At 45.4% G+C, this 24,961-nt stretch overlaps 2 protein-coding genes across 4 annotated transcripts in view; one reads left to right on the top strand and one right to left on the bottom strand.

Annotated features, from left to right (window-relative positions):
* The window catches only part of si:ch211-152p11.4 (regulator of G-protein signaling 8), a 15,256-nt gene extending 7,610 nt beyond the window's left edge, over positions 1 to 7,646 (bottom strand). The window contains exons 1-4 of the mRNA XM_050035535.1: positions 7,230 to 7,646; positions 4,010 to 4,568; positions 3,314 to 3,363; positions 2,626 to 2,759 (exon numbers count right to left, since the gene is read on the bottom strand). Of these exons, the coding sequence (XP_049891492.1) occupies positions 2,626 to 2,759; positions 3,314 to 3,363; positions 4,010 to 4,516 (691 nt within the window). The 5' untranslated portion in view covers positions 4,517 to 4,568; positions 7,230 to 7,646. The remainder of the gene's footprint in view (positions 1 to 2,625; positions 2,760 to 3,313; positions 3,364 to 4,009; positions 4,569 to 7,229) is intronic.
* Positions 7,647 to 8,877: 1,231 nt separating this feature from the next.
* Positions 8,878 to 24,961, top strand: part of bag6l (BCL2 associated athanogene 6, like) — an 82,843-nt gene continuing 66,759 nt past the window's right edge. The window contains exons 1-25 of one of the 3 annotated variants that reach the window (XM_050035405.1): positions 8,878 to 9,132; positions 9,261 to 9,353; positions 9,438 to 9,555; positions 9,649 to 9,866; positions 9,965 to 10,036; positions 10,121 to 10,243; positions 11,218 to 11,423; positions 11,760 to 11,889; positions 12,137 to 12,340; positions 12,814 to 13,039; positions 13,182 to 13,244; positions 13,351 to 13,655; positions 13,901 to 13,979; positions 14,813 to 15,129; positions 15,251 to 15,500; positions 15,656 to 15,825; positions 16,076 to 16,129; positions 17,222 to 17,324; positions 17,829 to 17,953; positions 18,045 to 18,179; positions 18,579 to 18,641; positions 19,524 to 19,721; positions 19,919 to 20,026; positions 21,030 to 21,176; positions 21,578 to 24,105. In XM_050035405.1, the coding sequence (XP_049891362.1) occupies positions 9,273 to 9,353; positions 9,438 to 9,555; positions 9,649 to 9,866; positions 9,965 to 10,036; positions 10,121 to 10,243; positions 11,218 to 11,423; positions 11,760 to 11,889; positions 12,137 to 12,340; positions 12,814 to 13,039; positions 13,182 to 13,244; positions 13,351 to 13,655; positions 13,901 to 13,979; positions 14,813 to 15,129; positions 15,251 to 15,500; positions 15,656 to 15,825; positions 16,076 to 16,129; positions 17,222 to 17,324; positions 17,829 to 17,953; positions 18,045 to 18,179; positions 18,579 to 18,641; positions 19,524 to 19,721; positions 19,919 to 20,026; positions 21,030 to 21,176; positions 21,578 to 21,676 (3,594 nt within the window). In that variant the 5' untranslated portion in view covers positions 8,878 to 9,132; positions 9,261 to 9,272 and the 3' untranslated portion in view covers positions 21,677 to 24,105. Of the gene's footprint in view, positions 9,133 to 9,260; positions 9,354 to 9,437; positions 9,556 to 9,648; positions 9,867 to 9,946; positions 10,037 to 10,120; positions 10,244 to 11,217; positions 11,424 to 11,759; positions 11,890 to 12,136; positions 12,341 to 12,813; positions 13,040 to 13,181; positions 13,245 to 13,350; positions 13,656 to 13,900; positions 13,980 to 14,812; positions 15,130 to 15,250; positions 15,501 to 15,655; positions 15,826 to 16,075; positions 16,130 to 17,221; positions 17,325 to 17,828; positions 17,954 to 18,044; positions 18,180 to 18,578; positions 18,642 to 19,523; positions 19,722 to 19,918; positions 20,027 to 21,029; positions 21,177 to 21,577; positions 24,106 to 24,961 lie in introns of those variants that run through there. The other 2 variants (XM_050035406.1, XM_050035407.1) reach the window with 2 other exon arrangements.

Genomic DNA, 24,961 nt, shown 5'->3' on the forward strand with positions numbered 1-24,961 from the left:
GTCCAACCTGTGGTCTAACACGTGGTCCAACCTGTGGTCTAACACATGGTCCAACCTGTGGTCTAACACATGCTCCAACCTGTGGTCTAACACGTGGTCCAACCAGTGGTCTAACACATGGTCCAACCTGTGGTCTAACACGTGGTCCAACCTGTGGTCTAATACATGCTCCAACCTGTGGTCTAACACGTGCTCCAACCTGTGGTCTAATACATGCTCCAACCTGTGGTCACATATGTTTTGGTCATATCGCTGCATAACTACTGGACTGTGTTTTTAACATTTCATCAGAGGTAAGTGGGACATTGTTTGAGCTGAATGCCGTTACAGCCCTGTTCAGCATCTCTCAGTTGCCTTTGCTTAAGCTCGGAGCAGATCTTGTAGCTTTCGTAACATTACTGGTTAGACGTCTAATAGGGCTGGGCGATATGGACAAAAATTCATATCTCTGTATTTACAGACTGACTGGCGCTACACAATATATATGTTGGTATTTTCTACGAAATGGGCAGTTTTCAGTTGCAAGTCAAAGCCCACAGACACACACTATATCTATATAAACGGTGTCTAAATTTATACCTTGCTTGAAGATGTATCTATATATCGTACATAGCCGTTATATCGCCCAGACCTAACGTCGAACACTAGTGAGATGGAAATCTCGAAATCACCACCACAGCCCTCCCACACTTTGTGGGTAAAAGAGACTCTCAGTGATTTACAGCCTGAGAAATCCGACATACACTGAGAGGCTCTCCGGGGAAACTGAAAAAGACATGGGGGCCGTTCTTCGCCTGTGTGAAGAGAATGACCTTTCCAGCTGTCCCTGAATAATAACCCACTGAATCTGGACTATTTTTGTGTCCATATCTCTACTCTTCCCCTGACTTTAACTACATCACACTGTCATTCACAAGTGCTTTAACACTAATGTCAAACAAAGTTCATAAGAAAAGAAATAAACAGAAAGCAGAGGCTGTCTGGTGGTTATAAAAAGCACATTAATGACTTGACAGGTGATAAATTCAGGAACATCACTTATGGTAAACGGGCACATGATTATCAGTTATGGAAACATTCTGTGGCATCTAAAGAATCCTGTAGTGCTGTGTTATCAGAGGGTTGATCAGAGCCTGTCCAGGTTTGGCTGACGAGGGTGACAATGATGTGGGTGTCATCATGGAGGTTACTGGAACATGCCAACAGAAACATTACTACCAGGAAGCAAAGAAGTGATTAAGGAATCCACCTGTGCAGACGTGTCCTAACCTGCAGTGCTGCAACTTTAACCCTAGTTAATGTCAGGCTGGTGCGACGTGCTGTTGGGGCAGTGATTTATGAGCATCTTGTGGCAGTGTTAACTCTCTGTGCTATTCATAGACGCAGCGGTGGGGTCAGGGGAAGTACTGCTCTCTTGGTTTTACTGCACGGCACACAGTAACCAGTGACGTCAGCTCGGATGTCAACATCACTGCGGCAACATGTGAGTTCAGACCGACGCAGGGGAACTTGAGACAGATTTGACTTTTGGTTGCACAAACATTTCTCCAAGGCAGAAGTGGTCAGTCAGTGAAATGTCAGGGTGTAGAGTTCAGGTCAGAGCCGCCATGAAAAGTGCAGACGAGCTATCAGCTAACATCAGCTGAAGCTACATGTATCAGCCCTCAGGCCTTATGTATGTAAGCATGTTGAATACATGTCAACCTCATAAAACACCCATGAAGCCTGTGTATGTTTTAAAGTCTGGAGTGTTTACATTAGCTGCGGGTCTTCTTCTTCTTCTCCTGTTTTATTGGCACATTGTTACCTTTACGTCTGTGACAGCGAGGACAAACAAGATTTCTGTTCTGGCTTATGTTCTTTGTTTGCTTCTTAAAAGGTAACTGAAACAGATAAAACGGACAAACAGTCCGATGAGCGTTTGTTTTGGAGGAAGAGACCTCTGTGGATAGTTTGGCTCCCGGTGAAAACCTCCTGAATGACAAACGCTGAAGGAATCCTAAAGGCGAGAAGTTTCAGCTGGTTGCAATCTGCAGTCTTCGCCGTTAGATACCACTCAGTCCAAAGCAATTTAATGTTAATTTGAGACTCCTTCCTTTGGACGGATCGGCCAACCTCAGACACATTTCTAACAGGACTGCTGTCTCCTCTGGTCTGAATCAGGGACTCATGTTGTTCCAAAGTTGTATAATTGCCTAGAGTTGGTTCGTGTTCTCACGGCAGCATTTACAAGAGGACCAGATCAAATGCATGCAAATGAACCGGACTGAGACCACCTCTTCAAGAAGGTCTCGGTCCGGTTGTTTTGGTGTGTTCACACCTGCACAAACGAACTGCACTGAGGGGGCAAACACACCTGAGTTTGACTGAACTGAGTCAAACAGGGCAGGTGTGAGAGCAGCCTCAAACGTTATCTACATCACAAGTTAGCTTGGTTCCAGACGTCTGTACTGCCGCCCATTGATCTGGTTTGTTCAGTGATTTAAATGGAAAATAATCACATTAATCAACTTGCACATAAAAAAGGAAATCCCTTTACTTCCTCAAACCAATGCCTTCATGAGCCATTAACACGTTCTTTTGGCTAAATCAACCTCCAACCCCACAACGAAGCAGCAGACTTACTTTGGCTGTCCAGCAGAGCGTTCAGGGACTCGGCCCAGTTCTCCAGCTCCTCCCGACTGATCCTGCTCCTCTTACCGTGGCCCACCTGACTCCACTGACGCATGAAGAGCAGGCGAGACCTCCTCTCTGTGACACTGTGGACCAGGAGCACAACAGGACAGAGAGAGACAGCAGACGTCAGCCACAGAGTTTGTGCCAAAAGACATGGCTATCATCACATGTCATCGGGACGCTGTGTGGCTCCACAACAATCTTATAAGATAACAATAGAATTACTGCCCAAATTACTTCCAGGGATATCCACCATCGTCTGACTCATCTAGACTCGTTCAATGCAGAGCTCATGGATCAGACGTGGGTAGATCTTTTTATGAGGGCGTTTCATCCTTTCCAGCTTCCAAAATTCAGATATTGTGGCGAAGTTGTTTAATGTCCGACTGGTTCTCAGCACTGCCTCGAGAATCTTTGGCTCAGGTACCAGATCGTAGCCAATCACTCTCTTTCCTCAGCTACCACGCCTCAGTGTCTGGCTTGTTGAGATAGGTGAACCAGCAGGCGTCAAACTCCTTGTCTGAGTAACACCTGGAGGCCAAACAGCTCGGCACCCTGCTGTTGTCTTATTTTACCTGAGATAATATCTGTCTGTCAATCAGAAACATTTAGCACCTGAAACAAACAGGACTCTCACCTCTCTTTGTGCTCTGTGTTGGCCAGGTTGGAGTGTGAGGAATGAGGACTCTGAAAGAGAAACCACAAAGTTCACTGGAGATGTGAGAAACCATCAAGCAGCTTTTAGTGTAAAATACTGACACATAGAAACAAGTCTGAACCTGTAAACTAAGCGACAGTGTGTTTGTCATCTTGTGCGCAGAGTCACGATCATTTTTAATTCTTATTTTCCGACTCTACTTAACTCTCTCAACAATCTGAGCGCACGGTACGTTTAATGACTTTCTGCAAAGATTTCAACCTTTTCACGTGGTCGTCATCAGCAGATGGAGTCACTGACGTGGAGCTCAGTAGCTGTGTGATCTCAGCGAAGTCCTCGAAGCACATTATGTTTAATTATGTTAATATGTTAAAATGTTAAACTTCAACTGTTTACCGAAGCATAACTGGTTCATTTAATTAGTCAATATTTCATAACAGTGGCAATTACAATATACCTGAAAAAAAAAACAAATAAAATGTCTTAAAAAATTGAATAGAATGTCCAGAAAATATTTTTAAAATGTCTGAAAAAATTAAATAAATGTCTGAAAAACATACTCATAAAATTTCCAAAAATTGTTGACAAAATGTCAAAAAAATAAACACAGAGTAATAAATATGTCTTTTTCAGAACCTGCCGGGACGCTGCTCTACAGTGCAGACTGAGACTGACCTGACCCACCTGTCCAAAGAGACTCTTGAGGTGCAGTTTAGCGGCGGACAGTTTGGTTCTATGGTGGTGTCTGTGCTGGTACTTGGAGGAGAAAGGGTTGGAGGAGGAGGGAGTAGGCGGGGAGGGCAGATCGTCTCTCTCCATGCTCTCCGTGCTGCCCTGGGGGCCCGGGGCCAGCTGGCTGTCACTGTAGGCCCTGCAGCCTTCGTTGATCACACACACTCCCAGGTAGTTCTTGTCCTGTTTCTGCAGCTCGCTCAGGTTCTCCACACTGATGCTCTGCTCCTTGGTCAGCTCCCTCTTCCCCGCCTGGCCGGGACTCGCTCCCGGCTCCAGGATAGTGGGAGTCAGGACGGGTGAGCGCCCACCCAGCTCATCGTCTGTCAAGTGAGGTGTGTAGGTGCCGGGGTCCTGGCTCCTCCCATAATGTGGGCTGTTCAGTGCCACCCTTTTCCATGGGAGGAAGTCGAGATCCAGGAGGGATCCCTCAGAGCTGAATCTGCGCATGGTAGCGGTCTGAGTGATGGAGTAGGGTTGGAAAAGGAAGTGCTGTGAAAACCTGAAAAAGACAAAGACCAGAGAGAAGGTGAGAGGATGAAGAGGAGATCAGAGCTGCAGTGAAGCACAGCCTGGTAAATACAGCAGAGCACGGGGGCTGGGAAACGCAACAAATACAAAACTGTCTCTGCTCACTGACCGACAGGTCATGAGGAACCAACGCCGTCTTAGAAACGCCTTGTAAACTCTTCATTTACACACAAGAGTTAAATGAATAAAAAGACAAGCAGCAAACGTCTGTCTGCTTTGTAAACATGTATCTGAGTAATGAATTTATCGCTATGTCAAAAATTTGACAACATTAATTTGCCAAACTAAAATTTTTTGTTTTCTTTTTTATGAAAATGCAAAATTCAAATGTTGATTAAAAAAAGAAACGGAATAAAAAACAGAGGCGTCTCCTTTAGTTTGATGTATTCACTGTTCACATATTCACAGAACAAATTATTCTGCGGGTCTGGAAATATGAGTGAATCGGATCAGAAATGCTGGCGGTGGCTGGAAACTTAAAATAATATTTAGTCTGGCGGGGAAAGGGTTAATATGGTATTTAAGATATTTCACTTAGAAATTCAAATTTGTAAACTTGTAATTTTGTTGTGACTTAAAAGCTTTAACCTGGCTGTGTGTGTGTGTGTGTGTGTGTGTGTGTGTGTGTGTGTGTGTGCGATTAAACTGTGTTCAAAAATATTTGTATTGCTGTTTGAAATGTGACGTCATCGTCTGTTTCCTTTTTCCATGTTTTTTTGGTTTTTGCTTTCTTTTATTTTTCTCTCTTGAGCCTCAGAGGGAGCGAGATGGCGGTGCGGCTCCATATGTAATTGGCATTTCTTTTAAAATTAATTTACACAAAACAAACACAAATGACACGACGACACTTTAACACATCATCACTGACACAGACCTGCTGTGTGGTAGTCAAGGAAGGAAAAGAAACATTCGCCCCTTTTCCACCAACATTTCCACAAACTTTTATTACCAGAATTTATTCACCTGGGTAAAAGAATTCCTGGTAATCTGTGTGGTTTGTGTTTCCACCGCACCTCAAAGTTCCTGAACATTTATTCAAATTAGCGTGATGACGTAGATGATTCGGCGAGTGTCCTGTATTACGTGCTGGTGTACAGAGTTGGGGCTGTTTCTTTAAAAGTATTTTAAGATAAGTGTCAAACTAAGTCAGGGTCCATACAGACAGCTGTCATCTGAGCTCATGAGGAACAATTCACCATCAGCTGAACTAGCGTGCTGTCCTTGTGTCAGTCATTACGTTAGTGACGATGGATGAGAGACTGTGGGCGGAGCCTATTGAATATCCCTGTCCACATGTTCATGCAGCTGAACACATGTATTGATAAAGTATTGGCTTCTTACTCTCTAAGGGTTAATGTCACTTACAGTAACGAGTGTAGCTGCCGTCAACTCCAGTCATTTACGAGTTATCTTCACTTCGTTTCCACCGCGGCCGCTCAGCTGTTCACCGGTTACCATGTCGCGTCTGTGAGTGTGTGTGTGTGTGTGTGTGTGTGTGTGTGTGTGTGTGTGTGTGTGTGTGGAGGAGTTCAGCACAGATGAACCGATACGTTAGCGCTGATCAATACTACGGTCTGTGATAATGTAGCTCCGGGGCTAATTCAGTACCAGGTGTCAGCACCCATCTTTAATCAAAACACAAACAAAGTGAAACTTGTAGAAATGAAATAAAGTTTGCAGCGACTGCTCGTACCAGGAAGTGCAGAACACTGCAAGTGTGTGCTCCACCAATCAGTGTTCTTCAGCTGAGGGAAAGTTTTTTACTCGGGTAATTTCGGTGGAAACGCGCAGAAGTTTTTCAAAATCCCGGGTAAATGAGAAAAGTTCCTGCTAAAAACAAACTAATCAACAACAAAACAAACAACTGAAAACAACAAATGAATGATGTCATAATCATCCTTCTTCTAAACGTGGCCTTAATCTCATCCAGCTTTTTTCACAGTTGCTCAGTTTTTCCTGCCTCGGAGCAAAAACACCTCCTGAAATAAAGAAACGTTTGAAAAAGGAAATCGCTCCACGTTCTCGATCGCTTTAAATCTTCTTCCTAATAATATCACAGTGTTTAAAATGCTGCGACGATCATTTCTTAATCCACAGAGCTTGACTGTTTGAGGGCACATGGTTAAAATTCAAATTCAAAGTTGATGCAGCCGTCTTTTGATAATCGTCCAAAAGTTGCCACATGAGGACAGGACCGAAATAAATGCAACAAATCTTCAGTTTCAGATTTACAGAAACATAAATTAACGTAAATGAAATATTTAAAAAAATAATTAATTGAAAATATTATGACAGTAACTGCTTCACATGTTCTCTGTGTATTCAAACACTTTAACTCAGTTTCTAATGATTTTGACTTAAACTCAGTATTTTGATTTAAATTTATTTTGGCTGCACTGAGCCTCCGTACAAACTCTACGACTGAACATGAGAGAAGAAACACAGCTGTTCATCCCTGGAGCTCAGAACCAAAGTTATCAAATGAGGAAGTGATCCTGATCCTGGTCCTGATCCTAGTCCTGATCCTAGTCCGTGTCATAATGTGTGATGACAGTTTAAATGCACACACAGACAGCAGCTGTGACGGACCTCAGCTCAGCTCTGTGGAAACACAGCAGCGTGTCTCAGTTACCTGCCGCTGCTGCAGGGTTCAAACTCTCTCCATGACAGCTCGGTGGGTTCCTGCAGATCTCTCGAGCGACACAAACATGACCTGAGGGCCCTGAGGGATCTGAGGGATCTGAGGGTTCCGGATCTTGCAGCGCCGAGTTCAGGTTTACAAAGACGGGGAAATCCAACCTGCTCCTCCTCCTGTCTCCAGACTTGTTCAGGGCTCCTCCAGCCGCACCGACTCACACCTCTGAGCCCCCCCCCCCTCACACACACACACACACACACACACGGTGTCAGATGAGGACTGACAGACTGAAGATTGACATCAGGAGAAGCTGAGCAAAGTTTCCACCCGCGACACGAGTGGCTCCGTGGGGCCTCCTCCTCCTCCTCAGGACTCTGCTGCCGCCACACCTTCACTGCTGCCTCGACTTGTCCTCTGACCGAGAGTCCTTCTTAAAGGAGGAGAGCCTGCGACACACACACACACACACACACACACACACACACACACACACACACACACACACACACTCCGTAATTTGCAGGAGGTGTGTCATGGGAAACAGAAACTCAGTTTATTGGAGAGTCTGATGAATAAATTAAAATAAACTACAGCCCAGCTCAGCACATGACGGATTCTGACACGTTAATAAACCGCTGACAGGCTGCTGCTGCTAACATTAATAATATCGATAATAACTTATTGATTAGTTTACTTTTCTACATTAATAATCAGACACTGAGACAAAGCAGCTTTATTTGTTAAGCGCATCTCAAACAGCAGCAGATTCAAAGTGTTTTACAGAGCAATACAATTTAAAAGACACTAAAGGATACAGATTTACAATAAAAAAGTAAAGAGAAAAAAGATATAAAAGGTAAAATTAATTCAAAAATCAATTAAAATTATTTTTTAAATGAATTAATAAATTAAATCATTAAAAATAGTAAAAGTGCAGACAGGGGGTGCAAAGATTAAAAAAAATATTTAAAATGGAGTTTGAAAATAAGTGTAAATAATTAGCACATCCAACATTTCGATTAGTTTAAAATTAACTTGCAAAAGTGACATTTATCAAAACTTTATTTTTAATTAATGAATTTTATTTTGACACATGTCCGAACAGGATAACACACACACACACACACACACACACACACACACGGAGCACTGAGACAATGAAAGTAAAACAAATGTAAGATAAATTAAAATAAAGCGGATGTTACAGAGGTTTCACTATATCGTTTTGACAGCTGTTTTTGTTTTGTGAAGAAGAAATCGTTCACAATCTAAATAAACAAAATAAATACATAAATACAAAAAATATATATTTTTATATAAAATATATAATAGGCTATATAATAATATAATAATAATAATAATATATACAATATATATATATTTTGTTTGTAAATTTACATTTGTGAATGTGTTGAGAGGTAAAATTAAATTAATAAGACATTAAAAGCATGAATATATTTGTCACAGTAACCGCAGCACCCAAACACAGCATCTCTATGAATAACTTTACTATAAATAAATAAATTAAATCTGAGATTTCATATTAAAACACAAAATTGCGCTCAGGCATGAAACAGACACTCCTGCTGACGTCATCGGGGTCCTTCGACGTTGCGTTCAGTGTCGTGTTTAATTCGGGGAAAATAAAGACAGCGGCTCATCCTGACTGCGCTCACTGTGTGAAAACGGGAGTTGAACTTAAAATAAAACCCCTCCGGTGGTCACAGTTTGTCAGAGCAGGTAAAGGAAGACTTCCAGCGGACGCGGAGGACCGTGTCCCCGGGGGACATCACACATTCAGCCCGGTTATCCTTCCGGTAACTGGGATTAGCTAACGTTAGCTGTCTGGCTAACAGGCTAACAACAACAACAAGGCTGAGGAGCTGTTTGTTATCAGGTGATTATTTTATTATATTTATCAGTTTGATGGAGGATTGACGTCACCAGCTTTGTTCCTGTCACTCATTAATCACATTATAGATGATCCATAATGATCAGTTTCCTCTGACGTTATTATTCCTCCAGATATTGAGGACTATGGCTGAGACCAGCGACATGATCGAAGTGACAGTGAAGACTCTGGACTCTCAGAGCAGGAGCTACAGAGTCCGGGCTGAGGTAATGCTCTTACCTGACTCAGGTACGGCTTTATTTAGACTGCCTGTGTCAGTGACAGGCTCTGTGCTGTGTGTCGCCCCTCAGCTGACTGTGAAGCAGTTTAAGGAGCACATCGCATCATCAGTGGAGATCCCAGTGGACAAACAGAGGCTCATCTACCAGGGCAGAGTCCTGCAGGACGACAGGAGGCTGACTGAGTACAGTGAGTACCTGACAGCTGACGGCCTACACAGGTGTGACTGAGTAGATGTTATAACAGTAGGAAATGAAGTCTATTCTTTTGTGTCTCCGTCAGATGTAGACGGGAAAGTGATCCACCTGGTGGAGCGCGCCCCACCTCAGGCCACCATGTCTGGCTCTGGTGGTGCAGGTGTTTCCACCGGAGGGGCGGAGGGCAGCAGCCACGCCTCCACCTCCTCCCAGGGTGCACTGCATGACCGTAACAGCAACAGCTACGTGATGCTGGGGACCTTCAACCTGCCCGTCAATATCATGGACCCTCAGCAGATCCAGGTGAGGACGCCGCGCTGCACGCACACCAAAGCTTCACTGTGTTTCTCTGAAGGGGGCGGGGCTTTCATGCTTTGTGACAGTTGGACGTTGTCTTGTAGATGTCTGTCCAGCAGATGATGGCAGGAGTCAGTGAGGCTGGAAGGAGCAGCAGGGTCAGCACCAGCTCCGGGGTAAAGACTCTAAGGCTCAGTCTTCATCAGTTCATCTTTCAGCCTCTCACTTCCTGTGAAGCTGACTGTTGTTTGTGTGTTTAGAGCAACGGCTCGGTGGATGTGCAGATCAACTTGGACCAGTCGGTGCAGAGTGAGCCCAGGATGAGGCTGCAGCTGGCCGAGAACCTGCTCAGAGACGCTCGATCCCTGATCCACAGGCTGGAGGTAACGATGCACACGGCAGAGTCCTGCACGGGGCCATTTTTAAAGACCTGCCCCCGCCCATACCCATAAAGCTCAGCACCAGAGCTGACCTGTTACCCGTCATTATGTCTAAGTCAAAGCCACAACCATTAAGTTAGTCCTGTGACCCACACCCCTGATCAAACCCCCCCAGGCTCCAGTCCCTCACATGAAGCTGGGTCTCCGTTCTTGAATTGGACGTCTCTTTGACTGGATGGTGAAAACATTCAATCACTGCCAGCTTAGGAAACATGTTAGCATGCTCCTCTCAATACCTCTTTTTCAAACATTATATTAACATTTTTTCCGACATTCTATGAATATTTTTTTTTTAACATTTTATTAGTATTTTTCGGACATTTCATGAACATTTTTTTGGAAATTCTCATAATATTTTTCAAACTTTCATTACCTTTTTTTTCTGACATTTAATATTTTTTTTGACATTTTATTAACATTTTTTGACATTTTATCAACATTTTTTGACATTTTATTAACATTTTTTTGACATTTTATCAACATTTTTTTGACATTTTAGAATTTCATTCAGACATTTTATCAACTTTTTTGGACGTTTTTTTTTTATAATATTTTCCAAACACTTTGTCAACATTTAATACTAATTTTTAGACATTTTATCACCATTTTTTCTGACATTTTGGTGCCATTTTTTTCACCACCATCAAACCCCCAAAGGATCCTCCTTGGGTGTCTTGATCTCCATGTAGGCTGCCACCTCATCCTTGGGCTGCAAAGTTTCATGGCTGTTCTCACCTGCTGCCCGCGTGTAGTTCATTTTTACCTGTTACACAGCTTTATGAGGGGAACCTGCAGGTCCCTGACCCGGTGCAGGACTCTGAGCTGGATGCTGTCAGTGTCCACTTTACACCCCTCAATGAACCAACAAGACAGACGACAGTACTGAGTGTGTGTGTGTGTGTGTGTGTGTGTTACAGGGCGTGTCCAGTGACAGCAGCAGCTCCCTCTCACAGCCAGAGGGATCTCAGTCCTCTCCTCCTCCCCCACCATCCTCCTCCTCCTCCTCCTCCTCCTCCTCTGACAGAGGTGCTGCAGCATCACAGCTCATGGACACCAGCTCTCCTCCTGCTCCATCATCCTCCGCCTCCACCCAGACGGAGGGACCGGCCAACACTGGGCCCAAGTAAGTCTGACATCAGCACATCATCCATGTATGGAAACCTTATCTGACGCTTCTTCATCAGAGTCCTCTCGCACGGCTCTTCTCGCACACGTGTTATCACATGATCTGTTGGGGTTGAATATATAAAGGTGTGTCTCCTTATCTTGTTCATGTCGGATGAAGGGCGATACGATTCAAACACTCACTCACACACAATCATTTTGGTGGAAACAAGGTGTAACCATCAGGCTGCAGTGGACCCAGACATCATGTGACCATCTCTCATCACAGGTGTGTCTGATCATGTCTGTTCATCAGCAGGGTTTCTGACTCCTCCTCTCCTCTGTTTGTCCTCAGTCACCCGAGTCCAGCGGAGTTTGTGGAGGTTCTGTCTGAGGTCAGGAGGGTGGAGGAGAGGTTACGTCCCTTCATCGAGAGGACTCACTCCATCCTCGGAGCAGCCACCTCCGCAGACTACAACAACAACGTAAGTTTGCACGAGGCAGAGATCAGCTGATCATAATCACATGACAGAAACGTCACGTGTTCACTGACTGAGGCTCAAACAGACAAACATTGACACAACCAGCAGGAACCTTCATCATCACTGTCTGTACTGAAATGATGTGTGCTCTGTAAACACACCATCAGCCACTAACTGTGGTCTGTGGTCTGTGTCATGTCAAACATGTGACAGGTGCTGACACAGCAGTGCTTTCTGTCTCCTTCCACAGATCCAGGAGCGAGAGGAGGATCAGCGCATTCTCAACCTGGTCGGAGATGCTCTGCGTCTCCTTGGCAACAGCTTAGTCGTCCTCGGCGACCTACGCTGTAACCTGGCGACCTCTCCTCCACGTCACCTGTATGTGGTCCGTCCCATGGCCCACTACAGCCACCCGGTCCTGCTCCAGGCTGGTCTGCCACACATGCCCATCCCAGTAGGTTCACGCCGCTCTGATCCTCTGTGCGTCGACTCTTTCATGGTTTCCTCAGAATTTCGTCGGCGCGTATAGCTCTGGGTATCCAGCAGCCGCTACCACCTGTTTCTCCTCCATTGTTTACCAACTGTAAACTTGTTGTCGTGACCATGACGAGAAAAGAGGTGACGTGGGGAGCTTTCTGCTCCGAGTTAGTTTTTCAGCTGGAGGAGTTCAGAGCGCTGCAGCAAATATGCCAGGCGACCAGAGCTCAGAGACGTGAGGCGCGTAGCAGCACACACTCAGCGAGCAAAAGTTTAATTCTCATTAAAAACTGTTGTAAAAAGGCGCCTCCAGCTGCTGAGACACTTTCTGTGTGATCAGGGCTTTAGGCAACTTTACATCACTGACAGTTTTATTTTTTCAACTTAATGACGTGATGTTTACGTGAGTTCGTACTTGACCTTAAAGATAAAGATGTCTCTCTTGTCCAGATGAACTTGGGGACGACAGTGACCATGACGTCTAACGGGAGAGAGGCAGCTGAGGGACAGCGTCAGCCCTCTCACGCTGCTGGCCAATCAGATCAGCAGGCTACAGGTCAGGCCCCGCCTCTTCAGCCCAATGGGACCAATCAACAAGGACCGGGGGGACCCAGAGTAATCCGGATCACCCACCAGACCATGGAGCCTGTCGTCATGATGCAGATGAACCTCGATGGTACGTACGCTGTGATGTCATCGTAGAGCCTGACTGTGCGTGTTAGTGCGGCCGTGGTGATTGGTCCAGCTCTGCAGCGTTCCCTCGACGCTCCTCCTTCAGTCAGTGTGAAGCTGATTTCTGCTCTCGTTGTGTTCACCAGGTGAGTCCACTGCTGGCTCTCAGGTTCCAGGACAGCCAAACGCTGCAGGTACCGGACAGCCTGGTGAGTGCTGCTCTGATTGGGTGGTTTGTTGCTATGGTAACAGCTGACTCTTTGGGTCAGGAGGTTTAAAGATGTGTTTTTCAGGACAGACCTCTCTGTGTTCTAGGACCGACCCCCGTCCACTTCCCAGGTCTGCCCCCAGAGTTCATGCAGGCCATTGTGCACCAGATCTCCCACCAAGCCGCCGCCATGGCCACAGCAGCCTCAGTGGGCCACCCAGCACAGATGGTCCCTGGATCTACACCCAGCGCTGAGGGAAATGCACAACCGCAGATGCCCCACCCTGCTCAGGCGAGGGTCGTCATCACCAGACCTTCCTTCTCCCCCCGCATCCCTCAGCCAGTGGGAAACAGGGGAACCACCATCAACGTGAGGGCCACGGTGCCCACAGCCGGTCAGCAGCCAGGACAGGTAACACCAGCACGGAGCTACATGAAGGGCTGCAGCCAAAGAGCTTCATACATCAGCCTGACAGTTTGCTTCTTGATTTATCAGTCAGGTGTTTGGATCATAAAACATCAGAAAACTGTTAGAAATGTTTTCAGTAGTTTTCAAATAATTAGTATTCCATCAATCCACTTCCTCCAGTGTACTGAATAACAGATTACTGACTGCATGTTAATGCTAATGTGGCTCCTCCCCTTCTCTCCAAACAGGGCACCCCTCTGGCTCCCTCCTCCCTCACACAGATGATCAGCGGTCTGGTGGGACAGCTCCTGATGCCGGGGCAGACGGGTCAGTGACGACTCTACATTACTGTCAGTTCAGTTCAGTTTTATTATTAATGTCCCAAAGCGCAAATTAGGCTGCAGTGGCACAAAAACACACACATAAAAAAACATGGTAAGACAGAACATAACATGGAGACAATACAAGTAACATGCACACAGACAGCAGTTACCGAGCAGTATGCTAGCACACACCAAGTCAACAGGACTGCCAGCTGACTCCCAGTAATAATTACACTAAATAAGCTAGAATAAGCTAAAAAGTGAGTGTTGCTAACAGAGCAAATGTTCACTGTCTTCACTGTAACACAGATGGTACAGTGCTGCAGACTGGTACATGTGTACTGTCACACTAGCAGAGTGTAATTATGTTTGTGAACCAGCTGTTACTGACTCATTATCTAATGTTAGTGTCTGTAAGTATCTGAAGTTATGAAGACACCTGAGTAAGGTATGATATGAAAGAGCAAGTCAGTGACCCCTGAGTTCAGATCCACAGATTTGTGCTTTAAAATGGAAACTCAAAGTATGTTTCAGATTTTTGTCAGTTTTTCCAACCAGTCATTTCTGCTTATTTCTTTCAACACAACAGCTCACAGAGACCAGCCTGAATAGAGAGACCCATCACAGTGACACTGAGTCAGTACTGTTGTTTGTTGAGTCCAGTTCAGACCAAAGATTGGAGACGAGACAAAAGTGTTGCAGAGAAAAGTGTCAGTGGTGTGAACTGGCCGGTCTGAGCTTGACTCAAATTGGCTGATGATGTCACCCAGCACTCAGCTGGCAGTCCACCATCAGTGCATCTGTTCTTACTCTGTCCTGTTCCTGTAACTCCTCCAGGTGATCCCATGTCCATGTCATCGTCAGCCACCTCTCAGTCCTCCTTCTCTACCTCCTTCTCATCTGATACCTCCACCACGTCTCCTCCCCCTCCCTCTGCCAACACCTCCGGACAGACGTCCACCCACACCACCAACACTGCCTCCGTAGGTCAGCCAGCAGAGGGCGGTCCTGAGGGGAATCTGGCCCAGCTGCTGGCCTCTCTGCTGGGAGGAGCAGCTGGACCAGGAGGTCTCGGCTCTGGACCGGCTCCCTCCATCACTGTCACGCTGCCGGGGGTGCCCGGCTTCTTCCAGGGCGTGTCGGACTTCACAGCGGTGAGTTCATATAGCACTGCAGAACATGGAGGTGTGCAGGGTTTCTCCTGACTCCAGGTGGTCTGGAGGGCCATAAACAATAAAATAGAAGCTTGTCCCTGGATAATGTGTTTCTGTGCAGCCACCCGCCAGTGGTCCCGGCGCCACAGTCCCCCCTCAGTCCACCGGTCCCGCCCCCCCTCAGGCCGGCAGCGGTGCAGGTGGAGACTCTCTGAGCCCGGAGCTGTTCACCGGCATCGTGCAGGGAGTGCTGTCCACCATGATGAGCTCTCTGGGGGCGCAGCAGGGTACCGGAGAGAGCATCGCCCAGTTCATCCAGAGACTGTCTCAGACCAGGAACCTGTTCACGCCGGGCTCTGGAGATGCTGTGGGTGAGTCACAACACAGGAGGACGACTGTACGCAGCTTTCAGTCGACACTACCCTTCATATCACCGTCCCAATATGTTCTGAGAATGACTTCACAGCTAACATCATTCATCAGGCTTGTTACTGACACACTGATAACCTGTCTCTTGTCCCGACAGGTTTCTTTGGCGACCTGCTGTCCCTGGTGTGTCAGAGCTTCTCCATGGTGGACATGGTGCTGCTGCTCCATGGGAACGCTCAGCCTCTGAGCCGCATTCAGCCGCAGCTCAACGACTTCTTCACTGAACACTACCTCCAGGGCCGAGAGCCCACTGACGCTAACATCGCTGTAAGTACGCAGAGAGACCCTCGCTGTGTTCACACACTGAGCAGTTCGATATGATTACTCATGATATGACACTGACCAGCACCCAAGACAGGACGAGTATCTGACGAGCGTTCAGCAAACAGTTTGGTCTTTGTCAGGTGTCTGTGTGTTTCACGGCTCAATGATGCAACACCTTGATGTTAACTGTCTCCACGTGAGCAGAGTTTCTGTGGACTGTATGAACTTGTTGATCACGTTGTCGTCTCTGCAGGCAGCAGCTGAGGACCTCATCAACGGGCTGGAGGAGTACATCGCTGAGAGCTTTGTAAGGACACACGAACCTCATCTCATGCTGAGTTCACACTACATGATATCAGCCTGGTTACAGCCTGACGCAGCGTCGCGCAGTGTCGGCTCCAATCGTGAACGACAATGAGTGTCGTACGCGATAACCCATTGTTTCATCTGGTGTAGTGACGAAAAACGACAACCGACGCCACGTCTGAGACACCTCACGACATCCCGACAGAAAGTCTAGCATGTTTGATTTCCTTTTTGTCGTTCACGACTTCTCCCGTCACAGCTGTCACGTTGGCCAATAGGAACACAGAGCGATCTGTTGCCATGAAAACTGGAGGACAACAACAGCCCAGCCTTTTAGATATTTCCTGTAGGGACGTTAGCACAGAGAAAAAAGGAAACAGCAGAGGCACTTTATCAACCCGCTGAGTACTGCCATTAGCATCAAGCTAGCAAAGAATGTTCTTTCTTCATAATGGAGGATATAAAGGAATCAAACTCACAGATAGTGTCTGGGCCTTTACTCAGCACAGCTGCAGAGGCTGCCAGCTGCATCTCAAACACACACCACCATTTATCATTCTGGCTTTAGTTTAATCAAACTCAACACTTCCTGTTTCTGTTTCAAATTAAAAGCCTCTTATCATTTCAGCTGAGAGAATCCCTTCATTTTCTAAAAAGGCTTTTATTGTGAAACATTTGCAGGAACTTCCTGTGGAGGATTCAGTGACTGTCATAGTTTGCGTGTGGTACTTCAAATGTAGCTCCGCCCATCTGGTGACAGTTTTTACGTCACTACAGTAACAGTTCAGCTGGAACATGAACACACACAGTGACTGAGATAATAATAATAAGAAGAAGACAAATAATCTGATGACATCACACACATTGTGAAAGACGACCAGGAATAATTGGTCGTGGACCATCATGTAGTGTGTCATGTCTGTCGGCCAAGTGACGACAAGATTTTATGACTTCACAATCACCTAATGTGACAGTGACCGTTGGAACAGATAAAAATGTTGTGTGGTGTGAACCCGGTGTAATATGCTGTGCTGGGTATGAAGTGATGAACATGTGTGTGTGTGTGTGTGTGTGTGTGTGTGTGTGTGTCCAGGCCACAGTGACAGTGCGAGAGGGCGTGGACATCGTTCAGACCAACGTGTCCTTCCTCAGACAGCAGTTCACACAGATGGCCTCACACATCCTGCGCCATAACGGTGAGTTCACTCAGTCAGTGGCCAATCAGCTGACACCACAGTGACCTGGTTACTGATCATTTTATTTGTGTCCACTGGGAGGCGCTCATGGATTATTTAAAGGCCTGATGCTGAGCTGTTGAGCAGTCTGTGTTGTTGACGGTGTGGATAATCAGACTTCAGCCTGCTGACAGGCTCAGATTGTGATTCTAAGCATCATATAACATTATGGAGAGGACTCTACAGAGAAATGAAACGATTGTCCGAACCTTTTGCTTGTTCTGGTCTGTTTTGTGTTCAAGTCTCGCCAACGAAGAGTCTAAGGATATGAGCTGTAGACTGAAGGTCTGATGACAGTAGGAAGTGTCGTTAGTTGCAGATGTTCTCATTGAAAACCTTAATTTTAATCTAAAGCTCACGGACATCTCTCCACCCAAACTTTGTCTCCTGCTCATCCCAACATGTCAGGATCACCTGCGATGTGAAGATGAGGAGGTGTGAGTGGTTTTCTGTTTCTTCACACAGATCCCACGTTCGGCCCTCGTCTGCTGCTGCTGTGCACTCAGGGTCTGTTCGAGTGTCTGGCTCTGAACCTGTACTGTCTCGGGGGAGAGCAGAGATCTCTGACCGCCGTCATCAACCACCGCATCGTTAGTACACATCGTTTATAACCACAGCATCGTGCTTTACTCATGTGATACAAGTCAACAGCTCTGTGTGTGTGTGTGTGTGTGTGTGTAGAGGAGGATGTCTGCAGAAGTCAATCCCAGTCTGGTCAACTGGCTGACCAGTATGATGTCCATGAGGCTGCACGTCATCCTGGAACACAACCCAGTGACTGAGGACCAGATCCAGCACTACATCATCTACACACAGGTAATAAACACAGTCATTAATGAGCGTGCTCAGTAACAGCAGCTGGAGCTGAGCGCACGGCACAGAGGCACCGAGTGGACTCATCCAGAAACATCTACAGCTGCCTGTGAAACCATCCTGTGTGCAGCAGGTTCTGGTCTGTACGAGTTACATGAACAGGATCAGGTCCATCACTGCTGGTTAAATGTGCTCTCATTTATTAAACAAGACGCACAGTGTGATCAACTTTATTAAGATAAATGTGCACATAACAGAATACTGTAGGAAGCTCCTCCCCTACAAACTGCATCCAACAAACAACACAGAGAGTTTAACAATGTTCAGACCCGAGGTTTAAAATTTAAGCTTGATTCAGTTCAGACATTAAATGAATTCTGTTAAAGTGCGATGTCACTTCAGGAGCAGTCGACCCAGAGGACGGAGGCTGAGGGGGAGCAGCCGCCAGAGAATCCGAACGTGGAGGTGAGTTCACTTCTTTCTCATCTTGACCAGAGACATGTTGACAGGTTGTCCATCTGAACGTGACATCTCAAGAACACCTTGAAGGGAATTTTAAATTCAAATTTGGCACAAACGTCCACCTGGACTTAACAGTGAACTGATTAGAATTTAAATTTAAAACCCTCCCCCATGATCAGACCCCCCCAGGCTCCAGTCCCTCACATGAAGCTGGTTCTCCGTTCTTGAATTGGACGTCTCTTTGACTGGATGGTGAAAACATTCAATCACTGCCAGGTTAGGAAACATGTTAGCATGCTCCTTCCACCACCATCAAACCTCCAAAGGATCCGAACTCCATGTAGGCTGCCACCTCATCCTCGGGCTGCACAGTTTCATGGCTGGAGTCCTCCACGTCGGTGACCAATGTGACCACGGGGTCAAAGGTCACACTGGTGTCACTGACTTTCAAAATAAAAGCAACTGCAGCTTGATAATAGTGATTTAGATGTTAAAATATTTTACCTGTGAATTTATATATATACATATTTTTACCCGTTACACAGCTTCTTGTGGGTTACCTGCAGGTACCCGACCTGGTGCAGGACTCTGTGCCAAATCTCTCAAGGACGTTTTGAGGTATTGCGTGTATGAGAATGAGTTGGACGAAAGGTCAAACGTCCACGTAGACTCAAGAATGAGCCGATTAGAATCTGGTGATCAAAGAGCAGGGAGCAGATGTTGAACAGACTAATATCCTCTGTTATATATGCCACAAAACGATGGCTGCTTCAGGTGCAGTCAGTCAGACAGAGACGGTCAGACCAGCCCCCACGATGTTTAGCTGGACATTAGTGATGTCATGATAGTCCAAATTCTAACTTTGATGCACCTCTTCTTCATCAGATGGAGGAGAGTTTGTCTCCGGCTGCAGCCACCACAGCAGAGGAGGCCATGGCTTCGTCAGGTGACGGTGCAGAGAGGGAGGCACCTCACGGAGACAACACCGCCTCAGCAGGGGACGCTCAGTGCCCCGCTGGGGCCCCGACAGGACGGGAGGGGGCAGCCCCTGAGGTGGAGCCGTGGGCTGCAGCTGTTCCACCCGTAAGGAATCAAATGGAAACACTTTAATACCTCGACTCAAAGTTGTTCTGTGTCTGTTTTATGGCACTTCTAACGCCTTGATGTGAAAAAGCTGTGTAGAAACAAACCTGCTGTGCCTATGATGTAAATCACTCTCACATGTGACCAGAGCCATCATCAGCTTATAGATTATGACTGTGTGATAATGTCTCGCTCAGGAATGGGTTCCCATCATCAGACATGACATGCTGTCTCAGAGGAAGATCAAAGCCCAGCCGCCGCTGTCTGACGCCTACCTGCACGGTATGCCCGCCAAGAGGAGGAAGGTGAGCGCTGCTGTGTGTCAGAGTGTAGTGTGGGTGTAGTCTCACTGTAGACAAGACTGAGGGAGACTGTCAGAGTTGTTGTGTCAAAATCACATAATCACTCAGTACATTTACGTGCACAGTGAAGCTATGTTTATAGCACAGTTTAACTGGCCTACTGTCCTTGTCCCAGTATACAAGCACGGGAGGGGAATCCATTTATTGAGCCAAGTATGTGCGACTCCTCTACGATAGGTGGAGATATGCCCCCTTTCAGCTTGTTAGTATTGGACCTTTTTCCTGTTGACCTATTACGTCACAGACCAAACAATGGACAAACAAGTTAGCTACGGTTAGCTAGCAGCTAACTGGTACCATGGTGGACAACTTTACAGCTCTGTACATTTGGTCCGTCCAAAAAGTCACGGCTCTGGATGTAGATTTCTCCATGTTGTTACCGGCTTCTTCTTCTCTTACACATTTAATGCTATTGGACTTCCGGGTCAAAGCCCGGGGCGGAAACTGTGGAGCATGCTCAGAGCGGTTTTCGTCTGGTTTTAGTCAGACTGACACAATAAATCCATTTCCTCTGATGTCATGTAAACGTACTGATTGTCGTCAGGCTTTAGCTCCGTTCTTACGCTGAAGAAATCAGGTGACTTGTTGAAAATAGCTTGTTAGCTAACAGAACAGAGTTGTGGGAGCCAGGCTAACTGTTTCCCTCTGCTTCCAGATTTTAAGCGAAGCAAAGCTCAGAAACGTCCTGAACAGGCATAGCTGTCAAAACGTCCCTTTAAGGATGTCTGATTTCAGGGTGCCAATCAGCTCACCTGGTAGAGCAGGTGTCCCATGTACAAAGGCTTTGTCCTTGCCCCAACTGTAGCAGCTCGATTTCAACTCACTGCCCTTTTTGCTTCTGACGCTAAAGAAGTTGTCCCATCAATTTGAGGCATTAAAGCCCCAAGAAGGTCTTTTAAAAAAGCGTCTGTTTTCAGGAGAGTAACAGTCGTGTTTCCGTCCCTAGACAACACAGTGTGAAGGCCCACACCTGTCTCTGTCAGACGCAGTGAGTCGAGCCGCTCGTGCCACAGGAGCCCTGCCTGTCACCGCCCCAAACAGCCTGCAGGGGGAGCTGGAGAGGCCGGAGCTGCAGGAAGCATACACCAGACAGGTAACGCACTGCTGCTAAACTCGTTCATGTTAAGGTGGATTTATACTTGTGCAGTGGTGTGTCTGTGTCACTCTGCAGTTACACCTCCAAACACTAGTTATTGTCTTTTTATTTATTGTTTCTTATCTGTGAAATTAAAGTAAATCAAAGCTTTGTTTCCACTGAGGGAAATGGTTTCAGCTTACAGAGACAGACCTGGGGAGGTGCACGTCAGGCTACAGTGTAGGGTACGGCGTCAATTCGACGCAGAACTATAAATCCTGCCTTATTCACCTTCAGTTATCGTGTTGATTGTGTAGCTTTATACTCGGGTGAAGGGTTGACTGATGGAGTTATTCTGAAAACAGCGCAGGATTATTTTGATGAAGACTTACTCACCTCTCTGTCTGTCCTCCCTTCAGGTAAAGAGCGACATCAAAGAGCGAGTGAGAGACGATCCGGACTACAACGCTCAGCGATTCCCCAACACACACCAGGTTTTCTCGATAGAGGACTCCTAATCATCCTCAGCCCAGGATCAGGACCTGGTCCACAACAGGATCTGCTCACACTACCTGCAGCACAGAGCTCTGCTTCATGTAGTGTGGTAACATCCCACAGCTGCTGACGTCACCTCTCCTGCTTCAGAGTGTGACGTCACCTGCTGTGGTTGGTCATGAAGAATGGAAAAGACTGAAGACCCTCCACGACACATGATCCGTCACCTCATGCTAAAACATTCCCTCTGAGACCTCTGAGAAACTGATGATGGAATAAGTGAAGTGTCAGAGAGGCAAACACTGAATATAAGATCGTCTGACATCAGCAGCTCAGTGCAGAAGAGGACCGGGCCACCGAAACAAAAGATCTGGATTCATCTCAGAACTTGTGTAGGTGTGAAGCAGTCGGAGCATTAGAACGTGACACACCACAGATTATAGGACCACTTTAAGGGGAAGAAGTGATACTTTGAATTAAACTTGTAATATTATGAGAACAGTCAGGACAGTAGGGAATTAAGTATCGTAATATTAGCAGAAATATGTAAAACAAAAGAAATTATGAGATAAAGGTTAACATTTTACTAAGAGAAGTCGCAGTAGTTAAAGAATGAAGTCTGAAATATTTTGAGAATATTTAAACAGAGACAGAACTCTGTACATGTTGCATTCAAGGACTGTCAGTAAATGTAAAAATATTCACATACAGTGTAATCACATGAAGCGTGGTGTTGTGTGGTGTCCGTCCATCTGTCTGTTCCTAAAAGGAGTTTATTTCAAATTTGGCACAAATGTCCACTTGGACTCTGCGATTAACTGAAGTTTTGGTGGTCAAAGGTCAAGGTCACTGTAACCTTGTGTCCAACTCATTCTTATGACACAATATCTCAAGAAGTCCTTGAGGGACTTTTCTTAAATTTGGCACAAACATCCAGTCAGACTCAACATTGAAATGATTTGAACTTAGTGGCTGAAGGTCAAAGGTCAAGGTCAGTATGATCTCACAAAACATGTTTTTGGCCATAATTCATGAATTTTTAAGTCACTGTAACACTGTTCATTGCATTCTCGTGAATGTGGTATCTCAAGAACACCCTGAAATGTCTTCAAATTTGGCACAAACATCTATTTAGACTGTAACAAGAACAGATTAGATTTTGGTGGTCAAGGTCATTGTAACCTTGTGTCCAACTCATTCTCATGACACAATATTTTAAGAAGTCCTCAAAGGAGTTTCCTCAAATTTGGCACAAACTTAACGATGAACTGATTAAAATTTGCTGGTCAAAGTTCAAGGTCACGTGATTTCACAAAACATGTTTTTGGCTATAACTCATGAATTCATAAGTCACTGTGACATTGTCCATTGCATTCTTGTGAATGTGGTATCTCAACAACACCTCATGGGATTTTCTTCAAATTTGGCACAAACGTCCACCTGGACTCAAGAACAAACAATTCAGATTTGGTGACATCATCATATTCTACATAAAACACTTGTGGACGTTACTCTGTCACTGTGTCCACCTTCAAACTGTGCTGATTGTAAAGATCTGTGCTGTCAGGGCAAAGGTGTGTGTACAGCAACCATATTTTCACAGACATAGTGGGCGGAGTCAAACAACCGCAGGGTGGTAATGCTACTTTACATGTAATGTCTTTATTCTTATTTCAAGATGACTTTGTTCTCCAAATGTCAGACCTTTGTGTCCTGATACGCCATCACACAGAGCAGATCTTATGCTACAAACATAGTTGCATTATAAATGTGTAAAAGGTAAACGTGTAAATTGTACATAGTCGATGGGCAGTGATGTCATAGAGCTTCGCCAGTGGCCATCAGGCGAGTAGTGTTTCCTGCCGTGGCATCAGATTTTTATTTTTTAGCATCATGACTTCTGATAGCTCATGTTTTTTTTTGTATTTAAGGGCATTATCTTCATCAGTGACGCAGGATACTACGACCATGTGTTCAGCTGTAGTGTGATGCAGCGCCACCCGCTGGTCAGGCCGCGGTGGTGGTAGAAGTTTGTGATGTTTGTCTGAAGGTGTCGGTAGAGATTTGTCAAACTGTGAATGGTGACTGTGCTTGTTAACAACGACCTGCAGTAAATTAACTTCTAAACAAATCTTTCTGCATCGCTTCATTTAGAAGGAATATTTAGAGTAACATGTTGGTTAGATGTGACGAACCCTGTGTGTGTACGGTCTGCCCTGAGGGCGGGGCAAGAGAAAATATGTGGAGGATCCAAAATATGAAAGGAAAAGTTTCATCCTCTGGGGAGCATGAATGTGATCGGGATGTTTCCAGGAAACAAGCAACACAATGAGCATGTGTGTGTCGTTAATCTGGTCTGTCATTGTGATATCCTCCCCTGGACTGAAGAAGATCCACTCAGAGTGACGACGTCATCATCACCATCCAAAAACAATAAATTAAACAAACACTGTTTACTGGCTCATGTGACTTTGTACAAAATCTCACAAGAACATTTGACCAAATTTTGTTAGGGCAACTTTGGGACAGTGGGATGTGTTAATGACCCTGCTAACACACTGAACAACAAGAGTATCAATATATAACATGATGTTTATTCAACTCCAGAAGAGACTCGATCACTAAATTAGATCGGGAAAACAGTGGATATGTTGATATTTGTAAACGCCCAAATGAGTTGTTATATATCGGCAAAAAATCAATAGCATGATGTCCAAAATCATGACAAAAAAGTCATAATATAGTATGTCGTCCAAAATCACGAAAAAAAAATCATAGTATAGTATGTCGTCCAAAATCACGAAAGAAAAAAGTCGTAGTATAGTATGTCTCCAAAATCACGAAAAAAAAATCATAGTATAGTATGTCGTCCAAAATCACGAAAGAAAAAAGTCGTAGTATAGCATGTCGTCCAAAATCACGAAAGAAAAAAGTCATAGTATAGTATGTTGTCCAAAATCATGAAAAACGTCATAGTATAGCATGTCGTCCAAAATCACGAAAAAATTGTCATGTTGTAGTATGTCGTCCACAATCACGAAAAAAGTCATAGTATAGTATGTTGTCCAAAATCATGAAAAAAAAGTCATTGTGTAGCATGTCGTCCAAAATCATGAAAAAAAGTCATACTATAATATGTCGTCCAAAATCATGAAAAAAAGTAATAGTATAGTATGTCATCCAAAATCACGAAAAAATTGTCATAGTATAGTATGTCGTCCAAAATCACGAAAAAATTGTCATAGTATAGTATGTCGTCCAAAATCACGGAAAAAATTGTCACATTATAGCATGTCGTCCAAAATCAT

The sequence above is a fragment of the Epinephelus moara genome, chromosome 22 (assembly GCF_006386435.1).
Source record: "Epinephelus moara isolate mb chromosome 22, YSFRI_EMoa_1.0, whole genome shotgun sequence".
In the NCBI taxonomy this organism is placed as follows: domain Eukaryota; kingdom Metazoa; phylum Chordata; class Actinopteri; order Perciformes; family Serranidae; genus Epinephelus; species Epinephelus moara.